Source organism: Entelurus aequoreus, linkage group LG20 (assembly GCF_033978785.1).
Source record: "Entelurus aequoreus isolate RoL-2023_Sb linkage group LG20, RoL_Eaeq_v1.1, whole genome shotgun sequence".
Classification (NCBI taxonomy): domain Eukaryota; kingdom Metazoa; phylum Chordata; class Actinopteri; order Syngnathiformes; family Syngnathidae; genus Entelurus; species Entelurus aequoreus.
The window spans coordinates 14,936,981-14,961,158 of NC_084750.1; the positions used below are offsets into that span (position 1 = coordinate 14,936,981).

General features: G+C 32.6%; 1 protein-coding gene across 2 annotated transcripts in view; it reads right to left on the minus strand.

Moving 5' to 3' along the window:
* Positions 1 to 998: 998 nt before the first annotated feature.
* The window catches only part of LOC133635595 (twist-related protein-like), a 47,291-nt gene continuing 24,111 nt past the window's right edge, over positions 999 to 24,178 (minus strand). Inside the window, exons 1-2 of one of the 2 annotated variants that reach the window (XM_062028819.1) lie at positions 10,766 to 11,471; positions 999 to 1,288 (exon numbers count right to left, since the gene is read on the minus strand). In XM_062028819.1, coding sequence (XP_061884803.1) covers positions 10,794 to 11,324 — 531 coding nt within the window. In that variant the 5' untranslated portion in view covers positions 11,325 to 11,471 and the 3' untranslated portion in view covers positions 999 to 1,288; positions 10,766 to 10,793. Of the gene's footprint in view, positions 1,289 to 10,765; positions 11,472 to 24,178 lie in introns of those variants that run through there. The other variant, XR_009822083.1, reaches the window with a different exon arrangement.

Genomic DNA, 24,178 nt, shown 5'->3' on the forward strand with positions numbered 1-24,178 from the left:
TATTTAAAACATGTCATCAAAATTCTAAAATTAATCTTAATCAGGAAAAATTACTAATGATGTTCCATAAATTCTTTTTTTAAGTTTTTGTCTTCTTTTTTTTGGTTGAATTTAGAATTTTAAAGATTCGAAATTGAAGATAAACTATGTTTCAAAATTGAATTGTCATTTTTTCCGTGTTTTCTCCTCTTTTAAACCGTTCAATCAAGTGTAAATAGCATTAATTATTAATAATAACAGAGTTAAAGGTAAATTGAGCAAATTGGCTATTTCTGGTAATTTATTTAAGTGTGTATCAAACTGGTAGCCCTTCGCATTAATCAGTACCCAAGAAGTAGCTCTTGCTTTCAAAAAGGTTGGTGACCCCTGCTTTACTGAGTGTTGTTAAAAGGAAAGGCCATGTAACACAGTGGTAAAAAGGCCTTTTTTGCAATGTGTTGCTGCCATTAAATTCTAAGTTAATGATGATTTGCACAAAAAAATGAAGTTTCTCAGTGTGAACGTTAAATATCTTGTCTTTGCAGTCTATTCAATTGAATATATTTGAAAATAATTTGCAAAAATCATTGTATTATTGACCATTTACACAACGTGACAACTTCACTGGTTTCGGGGTTTGTAGTCTAGAACCAGGTGTACAAATGGCAGTCCAGTTGGCATCCTGACCCGTGTCCAAACCCCTTTTATCCGTGACCGCACCTGCAAGGAGGAGTCTTCTTCTGCTCGACCCGTGACTTACGGGAGGCCACCTGGGACCATCACGCATGCTTCCAAACTGCTCCGCACTTTTCCAACGCCCCGGCAGCTAATTACGGCCTTCCCAGATCCCCGCGTGCAAGAAAACACTGCGGAATTAATCCCAAGGTATGAGCTGTTTTCTTTCGGGTGCACCACAAGGGGGGTGCGACAAAAGTCAATAAACTCTCTTGATTAACTTTGTTGCCATGATCATTCCCCAGGAACAATCCAATGAACACTAAAAACCCCCAAAAAAAGGATACTTTCATTTGTTTATTGTAGCAAATATTTACAAGGCTCAGCGTTCTCGTGATACCCCAAAATAAATAGCTCTTTTGGGTTTGGCACCAGTAGAAAAATAAATAGTCCATTTGCTGTGAAACATTGTCTCCAGGAATGTGAGAGGCATTTTTTGGGGTGTTTTTTCTCCCTCCTCCGAACATTCATAGCGGTCTTTCTTCATATCCGTCTGGTCCTGTAAGTGCTCCCTTGCAAGCGTGAGGGGAAATACGGCACATGTCCTCCCGGCAGCTGCACTTGCTGTCCGACTCTGTGGGACAAATGGCCGTTATTGGGATGGAAATATGCCATAAAAAGTGTTTTTTTTACTGTACTTTGAGCAGGGCTTCGCAATTATTTTGAAGGAAGAAGAAAACATTTCGCACATCCCCCCCACTCCACACTATGAATATTATCAATGGTCTGTAACAGTGTGATAAGTACACCTCCGCATAATAATTACAGAACACAAAACAAAGAAATTTAGATCAATTTGCAACAAAAAATACATTTAACAACATCATTTTTAGCCTGTAACAGAAAATATTAAAAAAATAAAATAATAATAATAATAATAAAGCCTTATTTTAACTGAGCCACTTTAAACTATGAAAATGATCAATGGTTTTTAACAGTGTGATAAGTACACCTCCGCATAATAATTACAGAACACAAAAAGAAATATAGATCAAATTACAACAAAAAATATGTTTTTATTAATATTTTAATACATTTATTAACATCGTTAAATAAGTTTTTATTATTATTTTAATACATTTATTAACATCGTTTTTAGTCTTTAACAGAAAATATTTAAAAAATAATAATAATGATAAAGCCTTATTTTAACTAAGCGTTTTTGATCGACTGGAACTCCACTCCACACTATGTATATCATCAATGGTCTGTAACAGTGTGATAAGTACACCTCTGCATAACATTACAGAACACAAAACAAAGAAATATAGATTAAATTACAACAAAAAATATGTTTTTATTAATATTTTAATACATTTATTAACATCGTTAAATAAGTTTTTATTATTATTTTAATACATTTATTAACATCGTTTTTAGTCTTTAACAGAAAATATTTTAAAAAAATAAAAATAAATAAAGCTTTATTTTAACTAAGCGTTTTTGATCGACTGGATCTCCACTCCACACTATGTATATGATCAATGGTTTGTAACAATGTGATAAGTACACCTCCGCAAAATAATTAAAGAACACAAAACAAAGAAATATAGATCAAATTACAACAAAAAATACGTTTCTATTATTATTTTAATACATTTATTAACATCATTAAATACGTTTTTATTATTATTTTAATACATTTATTAACATCGTTTTTAGTCTGTAACAGAAAATATTAAAAAAATATAAATAAAAAAATAAAGCCTTATTTTAACTAAGCGTTTTTGATCGACTGGAACTCCACTCCACACTATGAATATTATCAATGGTCTGTAACAGTGTGATAAGTACACCTCCGCATAATAATTACAGAACACAAAACAAAGAAATATAGATTAAATTACAACAAAAAATACATTTATTAACATCGTTTTTCGTCTGCAACAGAAAATATAAAAAAATATAAATAAATAATAAAGCCTTATTTTAACTAAGCGTTTTTGATCGACTGAAACTCCACTCCACACTATGAATATTATCAATGGTCTGTAACAGTGTGATAAGTACACCTCCGCAAAATAATTAAAGAACACAAAACAAAGAAATATAGATCAAATTACAACAAAAAATACGTTTTTATTATTATTTTAATACATTTATTAACATCATTGAATACGTTTTTATTATTATTTTAATACATTTATTAACATCGTTTTTAGTCTGTAACAGAAAATATAAAAAAATATATATAAATAATAAAGCCTTATTTTAACTAAGCGTTTTTGATCGACTGGAACTCCACTCCACACTATGAATATTATCAATGGTCTGTAACAGTGTGATAAGTACACCTCCGCATAATAATTACAGAACACAAAACAAAGAAATATAGATCAAATTACAACAAAAAATAAGTTTTTATTAATATTTTAATACATTTATTAACATCGTTAAATAAGTTTTTATTACTATTTTAATACATTTATTAACATCGTTTTTAGTCTGTAACAGAAAATATTTTAAAAATAAATAAATAAATAATAAAGCCTTATTTTAACTAAGCGTTTTTGATCGACTGGAACTACACCCCAAACTATGAAAATGATCAATGGTCTGTAACAGTGTGATAAGTACACCTCCGCATAATAATTACAGAACACAAAACAAAGAAATATAGATCAAATTACAACAAAAAATATGTTTTTATTAATATTTTAATACATTTATTAACATTGTTAAATACGTTTTTATTATTATTTTAATACATTTATTAACATCGTTTTTAGTCTGTAACAGAAAATATTTTTAAAAAAATAATAATAATAAAGCCTTATTTTAACTAAGCGTTTTTGATCGACTGGAACTCCACTCCACACTATGAAAATGATCAACGGTCTGTAACAGTGTGATAAGTACACCTCCGCATAATAATTACAGAACACAAAACAAAGAAATATAGATCAAATTACAACAAAAAATATGTTTTTATTAATATTTTAATACATTTATTAACATCGTTAAATACGTTTTTATTATTATTTTAATACATTTATTAACATCGTTTTTAGTCTGTAACAGAAAATATTTAAAAAATAATAATAATAAAGCCTTATTTTAACTAAGCGTTTTTGATCGACTGGAACTCCACTCCACACTATGAAAATGATCAATGGTCTGTAACAGTGTGATAAGTACACCTCCGCATAACATTACAGAACACAAAAAGATATATAGATCAAATTACAACAAAAAATACATTTAACAACATCATTTTTAGTCCATAACAGAAAATATATACAAATAAATAAATAATTAACCATATTTTAACTAAGCGTTTTTGATCGACTGGAACCGCTTGATACTGAAAGTGTAAATTCCATAAACTAAAAATAATAATAATGAATTGAAATTGATCAGCAACATTAAACCACAAGCACAGTGTAAAAACATTTTAGTTTTTTATGAAGCTTTTTGATTGATTGAAACTTTTATTAGTAGATTGCACAGTACAGTACATATTCCGTACAATTGACCACTAAATGGTAACACCCCAATAAGTTTTTCAACTTGTTTAAGTCGGGTCCACGTGAATCAATTCATGGTAATCATGAATGGTAAGCATGATACTGATAAAGTCAAATAAAGGAGATTTGGGGTATTTCCAATGTAAACATTAGCATTAGCGTCATGTGATTAAATCCAATATAAAGCGACTCCCCCCCCACTCCACACTATGTATATTATCAATGGTCTGTAACAGTGTGATAAGTACACCTCCGCATAATAATTACAGAACACAAAACAAAGAAATATAGATCAAATTACAACAAAAAATACATTTAACATCGTTTTCAGTCCGTAAGAGGAAATATTTAAAAAAAAAAAAAATTAACCATATTTGAACTAAGCGTTTTTGATCGACTGGAACCGCTTAATACTGAAAATGAAAATTCAATAAACTAAAACTAATAATAAAAATTGAACCAGAAGCACAGTAAAGTTCAAGTTAAAGTAGCAATGATTGTCACACACACACTAGGTGTGGCGAAATTATTCTCTGCATTTGACCCATCCCCCTTGATCACCTCCCTGGGAGGTGAGGGGAGCAGTGAGCAGCAGCGGTGGCCGCGCCCGGGAATCATTTTTTGGTGATTTAACCCCCAATTCCAACCCTTGATGCTGAGTGCCAAGCAGGGAGGTAATAGCTCCCATTTTTATAGTCTTTGGTATGACTCGGCCGGGGTTTGAACTCACGACCTACCCATCTCAGGGCGGACACTCTAACCACTAGGCCACTGAGCAGGTATAAATAATAATTATGAAATAATTCAACGCAAAAGTTGGGTTGAAAAAAATCAACCCAAAATGTTGAGTTAAAATAACTCCAATAAGGGGTTCCAGCAATCCATTTTTGGGGTTATAAGGGTATTAGTTTAAGTCCATTTCTGGGTTTTCAAAATGCTGAACCATTTTTGGGTTGTTTTTCAACAAGTAAACGCATTTTGGGGTAATTTTACATTTGATTAAAAAGTCACTTTTTTCTTGAGGGGAGTTTTATTACGGATTAATCTCATTAACGTTATTTACAATCACCCAACATTGAGTTAGCATAACTCAACTTTTGGGTTAAATAATTCAACACGATAGTTTGGTTGGGAATAACCCAACATTAACTTATCATAACTCAACTTTTTTGGTTAAAAAATTCAATGCTAAAGGTGGGTTGAAAAAATTAACCCAAAATGTTGAGTTAAAATAACTCAAATATGGGGTTTGTCCTTTTCTGGACCGGCAGTTGGGTTAAAATTGGGTTAAAACCCAACATTTTTTTAGTGTGCATTAGTTCTGCTACTTCCTTTCATCCATTTTCTACCGCTTGTCCCTTTTGGCATTGCAGGGGGGTGCCGGAACCTATCCCAGCTGCACATGGGCAGAAGGCGTGGATTCATCTCATTAACATTATTTACTCAATTTTGGGTTAAATAATTCAGTTTGGTTGGGAATAACCCAACATGAACTTATCATAAGTCAACTTTTTTGGTTAAAGTTAAAGTAGCAAATGATTGTCTCACACACACACCCATCACCCTTGATCACCCCCTGGGAGGTGAGGGGAGCAGTGAGCAGCAGCGGTGGCCGCGCCCGGGAATCATTTTTTGGTGCGATTTGATCCCCAATTCCAACCCTTGATGCTGAGTGCCAAGCAGGGAGGTAAAGCTCCCATTTTTATAGCCTTTGGTATGACTCGGCCGGGGTTCGAACTCACGACCTACCCATCTATATAAAACCTTTTAGTTATTTATGAAGCGCGATACTGATGAAGTCAAATAAAATAAAAGTTAAGTCGGAGAAAATGCGGTAGTTTATAATTGAATGAATGTTTCCGGTAGTTAATGCGTCACGGACCGGTACCGGACCACTGAAACAAAGGAGAATTACCATGAATTGATTAACGTGGACCCCGACTTAAACAAGTTGAAAAACTTATTGGGGTGTTACCATTTAGTGGTCAATTGTACGGAATATGTACTGTACTGTGCAATCTACTAATACAAGTTTTAATCAATCAATCAATCAATCAATTAGAGCAGGGGTGTCCAAACTTTTTCCACTGAGGGCCGAACACGGAAAAATTAAAGCATGCGGGGGCCATTTTGATATTTTTAATTTTCAAACCATAACAAAATATATGGATTTTGTTTGTTTTTTACCTTTAAGGCTCCCGGGGACCATAAAGGGTCTAAGTCATTAAAATGTTAAAAACAAGTCAAATTGTTATTTATTTTTTATTTATATAATGCTTACAGTAAATCTGTACAGTATATCAACTTCAGGTTGATATAAAGTTTTAAAAAACAAATAGGTTTTAATTAGGGATGTGCGATAATGGCTTTTTGCCGATATCCGATATTGTCCAACTCTTTAATTACCGATACCGATATCAACCGATACCGATACTGATATATACAGTTGTGGAATTAACACATTATTATGCCTAATTTGGACAACCAGTTATGGTGAAGATAAGGTCCTTTTTTTTTTAAATTAATAAAATAAAATAAGATAAATAAATTAAAAACATTTTCTTGAATAAAAAAGAAAGTAAAACAATATAAAAACAGTTACATAGAAACTAGTAATGAATGAAAATTAGTAAAATTAACTGTTAAAGGTTAGTACTATTAGTGGACCAGCAGCACGCACAATCATGTGTGCTTACGGACTGTATCCCTTGCAGACTGTATTGATATATTATGATATATAATGTAGGAACTAGAATATTAATAACAGAAAGAAATGGGGGGAGGGAGGTTTTTTGGGTTGGTGCACTAATTGTAAGTGTATCTTGTGTTTTTTATGTTGATTTAATTAAAAAAACAACAAAAAAAACGATACTGATAATAAAAACACCGATACCGATAATTTCCAATATTACATTTTAACGCATATATCGGCCGATAATATCGGAAGGCCGATATTATCGGACATCTTTAATTTTTATTAGTTTTTTTTTACTTTCAACACTTAAGTTACGAGCTCAACTTCAGATATATCTGTCCATTTTACGTTTGAACTATTATTTTGTTTGTTTTATGCTCTTCTGTCAAATAAAACGTGGATGTTTTTATATGGCAACCACACAATATATGCAATATTTCCCCACATAAAACATTTTAAAGTGAAATATTTGAAATAATTGGAGCCTTGAAGATGTCAATAATTCATTATTATTAGAGATGCGATATATGCGTTAAAATGTAATATCGGAAATTATCGGTATCGTTTTTTTTTATTATCGGTATCAGTTTTTTGTTTTGTTTTTTATTAAATGAACATAAAAAACACAAGATACACTTACAATTAGTGCACCAACCCAAAAAACCTCCCTCCCCCATTTACACTCATTCACACAAAAGGGTTGTTTCTTTCTGTTATCAATATTCTGGTTCCTACATTATATATCAATATATATCAATACAGTCTGCAAGGGATACAGTCCGTAAGCACACATGATTGTGCGTGCTGCTGCTCCACTAATAGTACTAACCTTTAACACTTAATGTTACTAATTTTCATTAATTACTAGTTTGTACGTAACTGTTTTTATATTGTTTTACTTTCTTTTTTATTCAAGAAAATGTTTTTAATTTATTTATCTTATTTTATTATTATTTTTAAAAAGTACCTTATCTTCACCATACCTGGTTGTCCAAATTAGGCATAATAATGTGTTAATTCCACGACTGCATATATTGGTTGATATCGGTATCGGTTGATATCGGTATCGGTAATTAAAGAGTTGGACAATATCGGAATATCGGCAAAAAGCCATTATCGGACATCCCTAGTTTGAACTATTATTTTGTTTGTTTTATGCTCTTTTGTCAAATAAAACGTGGATGTTTTTGTATGGCAACCACACAATATATGCAATATTTTCCCACATAAAACATTTTAAAGTGAAATATTTGAAATAATTGGAGCCTTGAAGATGTCAATAATTCATTATTATTAGGGATGTCCGATAATGGCTTTTTGCCGATATCCGATATTCCGATATTGTCCAACTCTTTAATTACCGATACCGATATCAACCGATACCGATATCAACCGATATATGCAGTCGTGGAATTAACACATTATTATGCCTAATTTGGACAACCAGGTATGGTGAAGATAAGGTACTTTAAAAAAAAAATAAAAAAATAAGATAACTAAATTAAAAAAAAATTATTGAATAAAAGGAAAGTAAAACAATATAAAAACAGTTACATAGAAACTATTAATGAATGAAAATGAGTAAAATTAACTGTTAAAGGTTAGTACTATTAGTGGAGCAGCAGCACGCACAATCATGTGTGCTTACGGACTGTATCCCTTGCAGACTGTATTGATATATATTGATATATAATGTAGGAAGCAGAATATTAATAACAGAAAGAAACAACCCTTTTGTGTGAATGAGTGTAAATGGGGGGAGGGAGGTTTTTTGGGTTGGTGCACTAATTGTAAGTGTATCTTGTGTTTTTTATGTAGATTTAATTTAAAAAAAACAACAACAAAAACGATACTGATAATAAAAACACCGATACCGATAATTTCCAATATTACATTTTAACGCATATATCGGCCGATAATATCGGAAGGCCGATATTATCGGACATCTTTAATTTTTATTAGTTTTTTTTTTACTTTCAACACTTAAGTTACGAGCGCAACTTCAGATATATCTGTCCATTTTACGTTTGAACTATTATTTTGTTTGTTTTATGCTCTTTTGTCAAATAAAACGTTGATGTTTTTGTATGGCAACCACACAATATATGCAATATTTTCCCACATAAAACATTTTAAAGTGAAATATTTGAAATAATTGGAGCCTTGAATATGTCAATAATTCATTATTATTAGAGATGTCCGATAATATCGGCCTGCCGATATTATCGGCCGATATATGCGTTAAAATGTAATATCGGAAATTATCGGTATCGGTTTTTTTATTATCGGTATCAGTTTTTTGTTTTGTTTTTTATTAAATGAACATAAAAAACACAAGATACACTTACAATTAGTGCACCAACCCAAAAAACCTCCCTCCCCCATTTACACTCATTCACACTCAAGGGTTGTTTCTTTCTGTTATTAATATTCTGGTTCCTACATTATATATCAATATATATCAATACAGTCTGCAAGGGATACAGTCCGTAAGCACACATGATTGTGCGTGCTGCTGCTCCACTAATAGTACTAACCTTTAACACTTAATGTTACTAATTTTCATTAATTACTAGTTTCTACGTAACTGTTTTTATATTGTTTTACTTTCTTTTTTATTCAAGAAAATGTTTTTAATTTATTTATCTTATTTTATTATTATTTTTTAAAAGTATCTTATCTTCACCATACCTGGTTGTCCAAATTAGGCATAATAATGTGTTAATTCCACGACTGCATATATTGGTTGATATCGGTATCGGTTGATATCGGTATCAGTAATTAAAGAGTTGGACAATATCGGAATATCGGCAAAAAGCCATTATCGGACATCCCTAGTTTGAACTATTATTTTGTTTGTTTTATGCTCTTTTGTCAAATAAAACGTTGATGTTTTTGTATGGCAACCACACAATATATGCAATATTTCCCCACATAAAACATTTTAAAGTGAAATATTTGAAATAATTGGAGCCTTGAAGATGTCAATAATTCATTATTATTAGGGATGTCCGATAATGGCTTTTTGCCGATATTCCGATATTGTCCAACTCTTTAATTACCGATACCGATATCAACCGATACCGATATCAACCGATATATGCAGTCGTGGAATTAACACATTATTATGCCTAATTTGGACAACCATGTATGGTGAAGATAAGGTACTTTAAAAAATAAAAAATAAAATAAGATAACTAAATTTAAGAAAAATTCTTGAATAAAAAAGAAAGTAAAACAATATAAAAACAGTTACATAGAAACTAGTAATGAATGAAAATGAGTAAAATTAACTGTTAAAGGTTAGTACTATTAGTGGAGCAGCAGCACGCACAATCATGTGTGCTTACGGACTGTATCCCTTGCAGACTGTATTGATATATATTCATATATAATGTAGGAACCAGAATATTAATAACAGAAAAAAATGGGGGGAGGGAGGTTTTTTGGGTTGGTGCACTAATTGTAAGTGTATCTTGTGTTTTTTATGTTGATTTAATAAAAAAAACGATACAGAGAATAAGAAAACCGATACCGATAATTTCCGATATTACATTTTAACGCATTAGGGACATCCCTAATTATTATTGATTTTTTTTTTTTTTTTTTTTTGAGCAATGGCAATAAAAGAAAAAAGAAAGCCTGCATGGCAGTTTTGTGTCAACATTGCAACTTTTTCTAGTTCGATGTCACCTCATTCCACTTTTTTTAAAATGTTTTAATTTTTGCAATGGCGTTTCCAGAATGTGTGGCGGGCCGAGAAACAATTAGCTGCGGGCCGCAAATGGCCCCGGGGGCCGCACTTTGGACACCCCTGAATTAGAGCATTAGCGTCACGTGGCCGTGCGTAAAAGGCGCATCAATACAGTATAAAGAGAGTCCATCTCACCTCTGTCGCCCCATCCGGATCATCCCCACTAGTGGGAGGCGGTGGACACGGACCAGGATCCTCCCATCCTCCACACCGAGAAGGCGTAGCTGAGGCGCTCGTGCGCCACGTAGCCGCAGCCGGAGCCGCGCGCGTCCGCCGCCGCCGCCGCCGCCGCCTCGTCGCTCCGCAGCACCTCGCACAGGAAGTCGATGTAGCGCGCGGCCAGCTTGAGCGTCTGGATCTTGCTGAGCTTGTCGGAGGGCAGCGTGGGGATGATCTCGCGCAGCGACGTGAAGGCCTCGTTCAGCGACTGCGTGCGCTGGCGCTCGCGCACGTTGGCCATGACGCGCTGCGTCTGCGCGTCGTCCCCGGAGCGCGCCGGGCTGCTGCCCGCGCTCCCGCCCACGCACGTCGTCGTCGTCGTCGTCCTTTTCCCCGCCACGTCCGGGTCGTCCGCGCTCCTGCGCGTCACGGCCGCGCGCCGCTTCCTGGCGCCTCTCCTCGGCGGCTGCCGCTCGGCCTCCTCCTCGCTGTTCCCCGCGCTGTCCATCGGGGAGGAGTCGTCGTCTTCCCGCATGGTCCGCAAACTTGCCCCCACCCCCCCAAAACAACAAAAATTGCCCCCCCGAACTTAGTTAGAACATCAGCGGAGTCCAGGTGACAAGTGAGGGGAAAGTGCGGCCTGCGCGCGGCTTTTTAACGCCGACGTGGAGGTGCCGCCCACGCGCTCTTGGATGCAGGCTTTTTTTTTGGGGGGGGGGGGGGGGGGGGCGTGTTGTGATTGGCGGACAGCGTGTAACTTAAAACCTCTGCGAGGAATCGCTTGGTCCTCACATCACGCACAGGAGTTGCAACTCAGGCACAACAAATAGGAAAATGGGTGTTGTTGATATTTGGGTTATACTTCTCGAATTTAACTTCAAGTGTTCAAACTGAAAGTAAGCAAACAAACACACGTAGGAACCTTTAAAGGGGAACTGCACTTTTGGGGGGAATTTTGCCGAGACCAGCACATTTTTCTCTTTTTTTTTAAAGCATTCTAAGTCATAAATAAACACTAGCAAAAGTCAGCTAATAATGTAATGTAGTAGCTGTAATGTAACATGCATGTCAAATAAAAATGATGTAATGTAATGTAGTAACATGCATGTCATATAAACATGATGTAATGTAATGTAGTAACATGCATGTCATATACACATGATGTAATGTAATGTAGTAACATGCATGTCATATACACATGATGTAATGTAATGTAGTAACATGCATGTCATATAAACATGTAATCTAATGTAGTAACATGCATGTCATATAAACATGATGTAATGTAGTAACGTGCATGTCATATAAACATGATGTAATGTAATGTAGTAACATGCATGTCATATAAATATGATGTAATGTAATGTAGTAACATGCATGTCATATACACATGATGTAATGTAATGTAGTAACATGCATGTCGTATAAACATGATGTAATGTAGTAACATGCATGTCATAAACATGATGTAATCTAATGTACTAACATGCATGTCATATACACATAGAGTAATGTAATTTAGTAACATGCATGTCATATAAACATGATGTAATGTAATGTAGTAACATGCATGTCATATAAACATGATGTAATGTAATGTAGTAACATGCAAGTCATATAAACGTGATGTAATGTAATGTAGTAACACGCATGTCATATACACATGATGTAATGTAATGTAGTAACATGAATGTCATATACACATGATGTAATGTACTAACATGCATGTCATATAAACATGATGTAATGTAATGTAGTAACATGCATGTCATATAAACATGATGTAATGTAGTAACATGCATGTCATATACACATGCTGTAATGTAATGTAGTAACATGCATGTCATATACACATGATGTAATGTAATGTAATAACATGCATGTCATATAAACATGATGTAATGTAATGTACTAACATGCATGTCATATAAACATGATGCAATGTAATGTAGTAATATGCATGTCATATACACATGATGTAATGTAATGTAGTAACATGCATGTCGTATAAACATGATGTAATGTAGTAACATGCATGTCATATAAACATGATGTAATGTAGTAACATGCATGTCATATAAACATGATGTAATGTAATGTACTAACATGCATGTCATATAAACATGATGTAATGTAATGTAGTAACATGCATGTCATATACACATAGAGTAATGTAATTTAGTAACATGCATGTCATATAAACATGATGTAATGTAATGTAGTAACATGCATGTCGTATAAACATGATGTAATGTAATGTAGTAACATGCATGTCATATACACATAGAGTAATGTAATTTAGTAACATGCATGTCATATAAACATGATGTAATGTAATGTAGTAACATGCATGTCATATAAACATGATGTAATGTAATGTAGTAACATGCATGTCATATAAACATGATGTAATGTAATGTAGTAACATGCATGTCATATACACATGATGTAATGTAATGTAGTAACATGCATGTCATATAAACATGATGTAATGTAATGTAATAACATGCATGTCATATAAACATGATGTAATGTAATAACATGCATGTCATATAAACATGATGTAATGTAATAACATGCATGTCATATAAACATGATGTAATGTAATGTAGTAACATGCATGTCATATAAACGTGATGTAATGTAATGTAGTAACATGCATGTCATATAAACATGATGTAATGTAGTAACATGCATGTCAAATAAACATGATGTAATGTAATGTAGTAACATGCATGTCATATAAACATGTAATGTAATGTACTAACATGCATGTCATATAAACATGATGTAATGTAATAACATGCATGTCATATAAACATGTAATGTAATGTTCTAACATGCATGTCATATAAACATGATGTAATGTAATGTAGTAACATGCATGTCATATAAACATGATGTAATGTAATGTAGTAACATGCATGTCATATAAACATGATGTAATGTAATGTACTAACATGCATGTCATATACACATGATGTAATGTAATGTAGTAACATGCATGTCATATAAACATGATGTAATGTAATGTAGTAACATGCATGTCATATAAACATGATGTAATGTAATGTAGTAACATGCATGTCATATAAACATGATGTAATGTAATAACATGCATGTCATATAAACATGATGTAATGTAATGTAGTAACATGCATGTCATATAAACATGATGTAATGTAATGTAGTAACATGTATGTCATATAAACATGATGTAATGTAATGTAGTAACATGCATGTCATATAAACATGATGTAATGTAATGTAGTAACATGCATGTCATATAAACATGATGTAATGTAATGTAGTAACATGCATGTCTTATAAACATGATGTAATGTACTAACATGCAAGTCATATAAACATGATGTAATGTAATGTAGTAACATGCATGTCATATAAACATGATGTAATGAAATGTAGTAACATGCATCTCATATAAACATGATGTAATGTAGTAACATGCATGTCATAAACATGATGTAATGTAATAACATGCATGTCATATAAACATGATGTAATGTAATGTAGTAACATGCATGTCATATAAACGTGATGTAATGTAATGTAGTAACATGCATGTCATATAAACATGATGTAATGTAATGTAGTAACATGCATGTCATATACACATGATGTAATGTAATGTAGTAACATGCATGTCATATAAACATGATATAATGTAATGTAGTAACGTGCATGTCATATAAACATGATGTAATGTAATGTACTAACATGCATGTCATATAAACATGATGTAATGTAATGTACTAACATGCATGTCATATACACATGATGTAATGTAATGTAGTAACATGCATGTCATATACACATGATATAATGTAATGTAGTAACATGCATGTCATATAAACATGATGTAATGTAATGTACTAACATGCATGTCATATACACATGATGTAATGTAGTAACATGCATGTCATATACACATGATATAATGTAATGTAGTAACATGCATGTCATATAAACATGCTGTAATGTAATGTAGTAACATGCATGTCATATTTACATATTTTGCTCATTTGAAGCATACGGCGGCGTATTAATTTCACGGACTCGTCACAACGTTCTTCAACAACAGCAACTAATCGTGACCCGAAAACTTTTATTTTTGAGCCTGAATATAAGGAGGATGCGTTACAAGTTTAGGAAGCTGAGTGATAAGCAGATCCGGGATATAGCAAAATTGCTAATTGCTAAACAAGTAAAACTACAAACAAAATATAACAATCACTTACTGTACACTGTCTGCTCTCATATATATACATATGTATGTTAGGGATGTCCGATAATATTGGCCTGCCGATATTACCGGCCGATAAATGCGTTAAAATGTAATATCGGAAATTATCGGTATCGTTTTTTTTATTATCGGTATCGTTTTTTTTTTTTGTTTTTTTTAATTAAATCAACATAAAAAACACAAGATACACTTAAAATTAATGCACCAACCCAAAAAACCTCCCTCCTCATTCACACAGAAGGGTTGTTTCTTTCTGTTATTAATATTCTGGTTCCTACATTATATATCAATATATATCAATACAGTTTGCAAGGGATACAGTCCGTAAGCACACATGATTGTGCGTGCTGCTGCTCCACTAATAGTACTAACCTTTAACAGTTAATGTTACTCATTTTCATTAATTACTAGTTTCTATGTAACTGTTTTTATATTGTTTTACTTTCTTTTTTATTCAAGAAAATGTTTTTAATTTATTTATCTTATTTTATTTTATCATTTTTTTTAAAAAGTACCTTATCTTCACCATACCTGGTTGTCCAAATTAGACATAATAATGTGTTAATTCCACGACTGTATATATCGGTTGATATCGGTATCGGTAATTATTATTATTATTATTATTTTTTATTTATTTTATTTTTTTTCTTCTTTTTTTTAATGTCCTGCCCAGCTTCTCGGGCAAATCATATAGCAGATGTAGATCGGTAATTAAAGAGTTGGACAATATCGGAATATCGGATATCGGCAAAAAGCCATTATCGGACATCCCTAATATATATATATATATATATATATATATATATATATATATATATATATATATATATATATATATATATATATATATATATATATATATATATATATATATATATATATATATATATATATATATATGCATATATATACATATATACATACATATATGTATACTATATATACATATATACATACATATATGTATACTATATATACATATATACATACATATATGTATACTATATATATATATATATATATATATATATATATATATATATATATATATATATATATATATATATATATATATATATGCATATGTATACATATATACATACATATATGTATACTATATATACATATATACATACATATATGTATACTATATATACATATATACATACATATATGTATACTATATATATATATATATATATATATATACACATATATATATACACATACATATATATACAGTGTATATACATGTATATATATATATATATATATATACATATATATACACTGTATATGCATACATATATATACACTGTATATATATATATATATATATATATATAAAGATATATGCACATACATATTGTATTGGTTTTAAAAGTATCAAAATGCATGATTGAATTTTCAGCCCTAAGTGGACAAAGTTAGGACACCCTGCCCTAACGCATCCTCCATATGAGTAATAATTAGAGTCCAAGGTAACTAATCCTTTCTCCAGGTGACAATGAAAGGTCCGGAAGGTCGCCAGCAGAGTGACAATGATGCACTTTTTGCTCTGCGCTCCATAAATCCTTTCAACGTGGACTCTGGCGGTCTAGACGCAGCCATGAGAACGGTGGCGGCGGCTAAAAACTGAAGCCAGGAGGTGGGAACAGCAGGGGGGCCCCCAGCTCCGTCGTAACCAGACCGACGTGTTTATTTTCCCGTCAGCGGCCCCGCGTGGAGGTATGCGCTTCAATGGGTCTGACCTCCACACCGCGGCTCGGGTTTAAAGGACGCCCCGTCCCAGGGCGGATCCCTGCTCACGGCGGGGTCGCTCAGGAGGGGCACGGGCCCCGGCGTGGGCGCAAAGCAAACACTGGAGGTGATGAGCATGGAGGGCCCCCAGAAGATGACCCTTTTTAGGGCCAAATGCAAAAAAAAAAGGAACACCGGGAGGGCGACATCAAGCAATTGTCACCTCAGTGTCGGAGATGATATCACACTTGTCAATAAACCTTTGTTTGAGGAGCTTCTCACACCTGATTGGAGGAGGCCACGCAGGTGAGATGTTGGCACTCTCCATGGTGCTGAACAACACCTCATCAGGTATAAGGAAGGCAACACAACACTATTATTAGGATGAGAATAAACACTTGCACATCCAATTCAATCCAAAAACGTACTTGAGACAAAATAGTTTGTATTTGGGCTGTCAAAAAAAACCAAAAAACAGCTCCCTCGTGTGGTTAAAGATCAAATAAATATTGCATTCATTGTGTTAAGTTGCAGATTAATCACACTCTTTATGCTCCTTTGCCTTAAACCGGGGGGTCAGCAACCCGCGGCTCTTTAGCGCCGCCCTAGTGGCTCCTTGGATCCCCTTCAGAGATGTGTGCAAATGGAAAAAAATATTTTTGTTTAAATCCTCTGAAGGCTTAGTGGCCACATGCGTGGACAGCACCTTTTAGCTCTTTTTTTTTACAAAATTGTGTACACTACTGAATTGGGGCCTTATGGCCACTTATGTGGACGCTTATACTGCCATCTGGTGGTGTCAGAAGAGTATAACATACAATGGAATTTGGAGGGAAAAAAAGTGTAAAAATAAGAATTAGCATGTCACTAAACATGAAGTACACGTTTGTGTACTTATGGACTAAGTACATCATATCAAAAGATGATTCTTAGTTTTTGTTCTAATTAGGGTCCAGTAAGCCCAAATAGCAAAGAGAAATGAGAAATAAAAAAAGCATGTAAACAAACAGCTCGGGCCTTATTTAATATATTTTCTGTAGGACAAACATGACCAATCTTTCCTAATTGTTAGAATTCCCACTCTTTATATGAAACATCATTCACCGATGAGACTATTTTGCAAGCACCATTTTGTCCTACTAATTTCAGCGGCCCTTGAACTCATCGTAATTTGTCTACACGTACAACTTTCTCCGACATTGCCACAGAAAGACATGTTTTATGCCACTCCTTTGTCCACCAAACTTTTTATACTGTGTGTGAATGCACAAAGGTGAGCTTTGTTGATGTTATTGACTTGTTGGAGTGCTAATCAGGCATATTTGCTGCAAGCTAATCCATGCTAACATGCTATATAGGCTAGCTGTATGTACATATTGCATCAATATGCCTCACTTGTAGGTATATTTATGCTCATTTACTTTCCTTTACTTATTTAATTTATATGTGCATGTCTCATGACACATTATCTGTATGTCATATTGGCTGCATTTCAGTTGTTTGTGTGCCATGTTGTTCCAGACCACAGCAAACGTTACCCAGCTTGCAAAGATTGTAATACATCCTTTAGAACGAGGGTCCCCAACATTTTTTTCCACCAGGGACCGGTTTAATGTATGCATTAATTTCACAGATCAGCCGGCTTTTCACATGTGGCAGATAAAAACAGCAAAAAAAAATGAGCATGAAAAATCAAGTCACTATAACGCTAACGTGTACTATACATACCAGTGTTTGGAGCGCCCCCTAGAATGTAATATATGTCTTTTACCAGCCGTGGTCCGCATAGGCCACAGCGGTACTTAGCTGTAATGCACTTTTCTACCACTTGTGGCAGTAATGACAATATAAAACAACCAGAGTGAAATTCATAGAGAAATTTCTTAAGCGCAAAAATTATGACTAACGTGGTATTTGCATTTGCACTTTAATTTTATTGACAGTTTAGTTAAAAAAAAACTACTATTACTATTTATTATTAATTTATTTTATTTATTTTAGCAGAACATAATACCATACCATACCAACTTTATTTATAAAGCCCTTTAAAAACAACCACAGTTGAAAAACAAAGGGCTGTACACCACAAAGAAATAAAGGCAAAGGACAGACTAAAAAAATAAAATTTAAAACAGAAGTAAAATACACATTAAAAAAGCAAATACAAAATTACCCTAAGAACAATTTGTTAGATAAAAAGCAGTTAAAATAATGTATATTGTATGTAAATTTATTTTGTCTAATCAGTCTGACCTAAGCCTAAAGTTTGTTAAATTAATAATTTAATCTTAGTGATTTACTAGCCGTGGTCCGCATAGGCCACAGCGGTACTTAGTCGTAATACACTTTTCTACCACTTGTGGCAGTAATGACAATATAAAACAACCAGAGTGAAATTCATAGAGAAATTTCTTAAGCGCAAAAGTTATGACTAACGTGGTATTTTCATTTGCACTTTAATTTTATGGACAGTTTAATTTAAAAAAAAACTATTATTACTATTTATTATTAATTTAGTTTATTTTAGCAGAACATAATGTATATTGTATGTAAATTTATTTTGTCTAATCAGTCTGACCTAAGCCTAAAGTTTGTTAAATTAATAATTTAATCTTAGTGATTTACTAGCCGTGGTCCGCATAGGACACAGCGGTACTTAGTCGTAATACACTTTCCGACCACTTGTGGCAGTAATGACAATACAAAACAACCACAGTGAAACTCATAGAGAAATTTCTTAAGCGCAAAAATTATGACTCAAGTGGTACTTTCATTGGCATTTTAATTTTTTTGACAGTTTAGTTAAAAAAAACTTATTAGATTAATAATTTAATCTTTGTGATTTACCAGCCGTGGTTTGCATAGGCCACAGCGGTACTTAGTCGTAATACACTTTTCTACCACTTGGGGCAATAATGACAATATAAAACAACCAGAGTGAAATTTATAGAGAAATTTCTTAAGCGCAAAAATTATGACTAACGTGGTATTTTCATTTGCACTTTAATTTTATTGACAGTTTAGTTTAAAAAAAACTATTATTACTATTTATTATTAATTTATTTTATTTATTTTAGCAGAACATTATGTATATTGTATGTAAATTTATTTTGTCTAATCAGTCTGACCTAAGCCTAAAGTTTATTTGTTACATTAATAATTTAATCTTTGTGATTTACCAGCCATTGTTTGCATAGGCCACAGCGGTACTTAGTCGTAGTACACTTTCCTACCACTTGTGGCAGTAATGACAATATAAAACAACCAGAGTGAAATTCATAAGAGAAATTTCTTAAGCGCAAAAATTATGACTAACGTGGTATTTTCATTTGCACTTTAATTTTTATTGACAATTAAGCTAAAATACTATTTTTATTATTAATTTAGTTTATTTATTTTAGCAGAACATAATGTATATTGTATGTACATTTATTTTATCTAATCAGTCTGACCTGAGCCTAAAGTTTGTTAAATTAATAATTTAATCTTTGTGATTTACCAGCCGCGGTCCGCATAGGCCACAGCGGTACTTAGTCGTAATACACTTTCCTACCACTTGTGGCAGTAATGACAATATAAAACAACCAGAGTGAAATTCATAGAGAAATTTCTTAAGCGCAAAAATTATGACTAAAGTGGTACTTTCATTTGCACTTTAATTTTATTGACAGTTTAGTTAAAAAAAACCTATTATTACTATTTATTATTAATTTAGTTTATTTAATTTGGCAGAACATAATGTATTTTGTCTAATCAGTCTGACCTAAGCCTAAGGTTTATTTGTTACATTAATAATTTAATCTTTGTGATTTACCAGCCGTGGTTTGCATAGGCCACAGCGGTACTTAGTCGTAATACACTTTTCTACCACTTGTGGCAGTAATGACAATATAAAACAACCAGAGTGAAATTCATAGAGAAATTTCTTAAGCGCAAAAATTATGACTAAAGTGGTATTTTCATTTGCACTTTAATTTTATTGACAGTTTACTTAAAAAACTATTACTTTGTATTATTAATTTTGTTAAAATATTATTCAGTTATTAATTTAGTTTATTTATTTTAGCAGAACATTATGTATATTGTAAATGTATTTTGTCTAATCAGTCTGACCTAAGCCTAAGGTTTATTTGTTAAATTAATAATTTAATCTTTGTATTTTCATTTGCACTTTAATTTTATTGACAGTTTAGTTAAAAAACTATTATTACTATTTATTATTAATTTAGTTTATTTTAGCAGAACATAATGTATATTGTATGTAAATTTATTTTATCTAATCAGTCTGACCTGAGCCTAAAGTTTGTTAAATTAATAATTTAATCTTTGTGATTTACCAGCCGCGGTCCGCATAGGCCACAGCGGTACTTAGTCGTAATACACTTTCCTACCACTTGTGGCAGTAATGACAATATAAAACAACCAGAGTGAAATTCATAAGAGAAATTTCTTAAGCGCAAAAATTATGACTAAAGTGGTACTTTCATTTGCACTTTAATTTTATTGACAGTTTAGTTAAAAAACTGTTATTATTTATTATTAATTTTGTTAAAATATTATTTTTATTATTAATTTAGTTTATTTTAGCAGAACATTATGTATATTGTATGTAAATGTATTTTGTCTAATCAGTCCGACCTAAGCCTAAGGTTTATTTGTCAAATTAATAATTTAATCTTTGTTAGTTAGTTAATTATTTCTTCGGTCAGTGGTCAACAAAATAAACAAACAGTTTTACATAAACAAACAGTTGTACATTCATCAATTGAAAATGTTGCAGACCGAAAGGGTTTAGGCTGAAGTTGAACACTTACCTATACCTAACCCGATAAACAATGTCAAATACAAGATGAGTTTCCAAAAGGTATAAAATGTCCTTTGCACAACATATTATAAATATACAATTGTTCAATTACATACACAGTAAAGACACGTGAAATATCACTTATAGAAGGCTGTTCATTTGTTGCGGCTCCAGACAGATATTTTTTTGTGTATTTTTGTTCCAATATGGCTCTTTCAACATTTTGGGTTGCCGACCCCCGACTTAACCGTGACCTGCTTGTTATACGGTCGTGACGTGGCTTTATCTACACTTCTGTTGCACACATTTATGACATATTATGACATTGTCAGCAAGTTTTGAGCAAATAAATGTGGTGCATTCAAGTAACACATTTAAAAAAAAATTCCTGGATGACATTCTGACAATAAAATTGCAACTGTTTCCAAATATTAGTCTTTTTTTTGCCAGGTATTTTTAATAATAAGCTGGGATTCATCCAAATTCCAAAGTGCGATTAATCGGACTAAGAAAAATGAATCATTTGACAGCACTAATAAAATACACCATGAAAGTGAAGGTGTACTTCATGTTGTTGATGGTCTCAATTGTAGTTAGTTACACGTTCAACTACTGACATTTTAATTGCTAACACGGATATGAGGTATTTTGCAACTTTTTAAGATGTTTTGTAAACATCTAAACCTGTGTAGCATGCTAATGTATTAACAATTTACATATGTCAACAAAACAACAAAATACTTTGAGGCGTAAACCTGTAAAATGTCCTCGAAAGCTAGCATGTTAACATTAGCATACTAGCAAAAGAGTTAAATAACAAAACAGATAATTGTATATTTGCAAAATGAGCTCAAATAGCCAACATGCTAACAGTTAAAATGTCAAAATATTGGAAATATTGTCAAGTTTGCTCCAAAACTACCATGTTAACATTAGCATGCTAGTAAGAGAGTCAAATAACAAAACACATGACTGTACATCTGCAAAATGAGCTCAAATAGCCAACATGCTAACAGTTAAAATGTCAAAATATTGGAAATATTGTCAAGTTTGCTCAAAAACTAGCATGTTAACATTAGCATGCTAGCAAGAGAGTCAAATGACAAAACATATAATTGTATATCTGCAAAATGAGCTCAAATAGCCAACATGCTAACATGGAAAATGTCAAAAATATTGGAAATATTGTCAAGTTTGCTCAAAAACTAGCATGTAAACATTAGCATGCTAGCAAGAGACTCAAATAACAAAACATATAATTGTATATCTGCAAAATGAGCTCAAATAGCCAACATGCTGACATGGAAAATGTCAAAATATTGGAAATATTGTCAAGTTTGCTCAAAAACTAGCATGTTAACATTAGCATGCTAGCAAAAGAGTCAAATAACAAAACAGATGATTGTATATCTGCAAAATGAGCTCAAATAGCCAACATGCTAACAGGGAAAATGTCAAAATATTGGAAATATTGTCAAGTTTGCGCAAAAACTAGCATGTTAACATTAGCATGCTAGCAAGAGAGTCAAATAACAAAACATATAATTGTATATCTGCAAAATTAGCTCAAATAGCCAACATGCTAACAGTTAAAATGTCAAAATATTGGAAATATTGTCAAGTTTGCTCCAAAACTACCATGTTAACATTAGCATGCTAGCAAGAGAGTCAAATAACAAGACTGTACATCTGCAAAATGAGCTCAAATAGCCAACATGCTAACAGTTACAACGTAAAAATATTGGAAATAGTCAAAATAATGCTAGCAAGAGACTCAAATAACAAAACACATAATTGTATATCTGCAAAATGAGCTCAAATAGCCAACATGCTAACATGGAAAATGTCAAAATATTGGAAATATTGTCAAGTTTGCTCAAAAACTAGCATGTTAACATTAGCATGCTAGCAAGAGAGTCAAATACCAAAACATGACTGTACAGCTGCAAAATGAGCTCAAATAGCCAACATGCTAACAGTTAAAATGTCAAAATATTGGAAATATTGTCAAGTTTGCTCAAAAACTAGCATGTTAACATTAGCATGCTAGCAAGAGAGTCAGATAACAAAACATATAATTGTATATCTGCAAAATGAGCTCAAATAGCCAACATGCTAACATGGAAAATGTCAAAATATTGGAAATATTGTCAAGTTTGCTCAAAAACTAGCATGTTAACATTAGCATGCTAGCAAGAGAGTCAGATAACAAAACATATAATTGTATATCTGCAAAATGAGCTCAAATAGCCAACATGCTAACAGTTAAAATGTCAAAATATTGGAAATAGTCAATTTTGCTCAAAAACTAGCATGTTAACATTAGCATGCTAGCAAGAGAGCCAAATAACAAAACATATGACTGTACATCTGCAAAATTAGCTCAAATAGCCAACATGATAACAGTTCAAATGTCAAAATATTGGAAATATTGTCAAGTTTGCTCAAAAACTAGCACATTAACATTAGCATGCTAGCAAGAGAGTCAAATAACAAAACATATAATTGTATATCTGCAAAATGAGCTCAAATAGCCAACATGCTAACAGTTAAAATGTAAAAATATTGGAAATATTGTCAA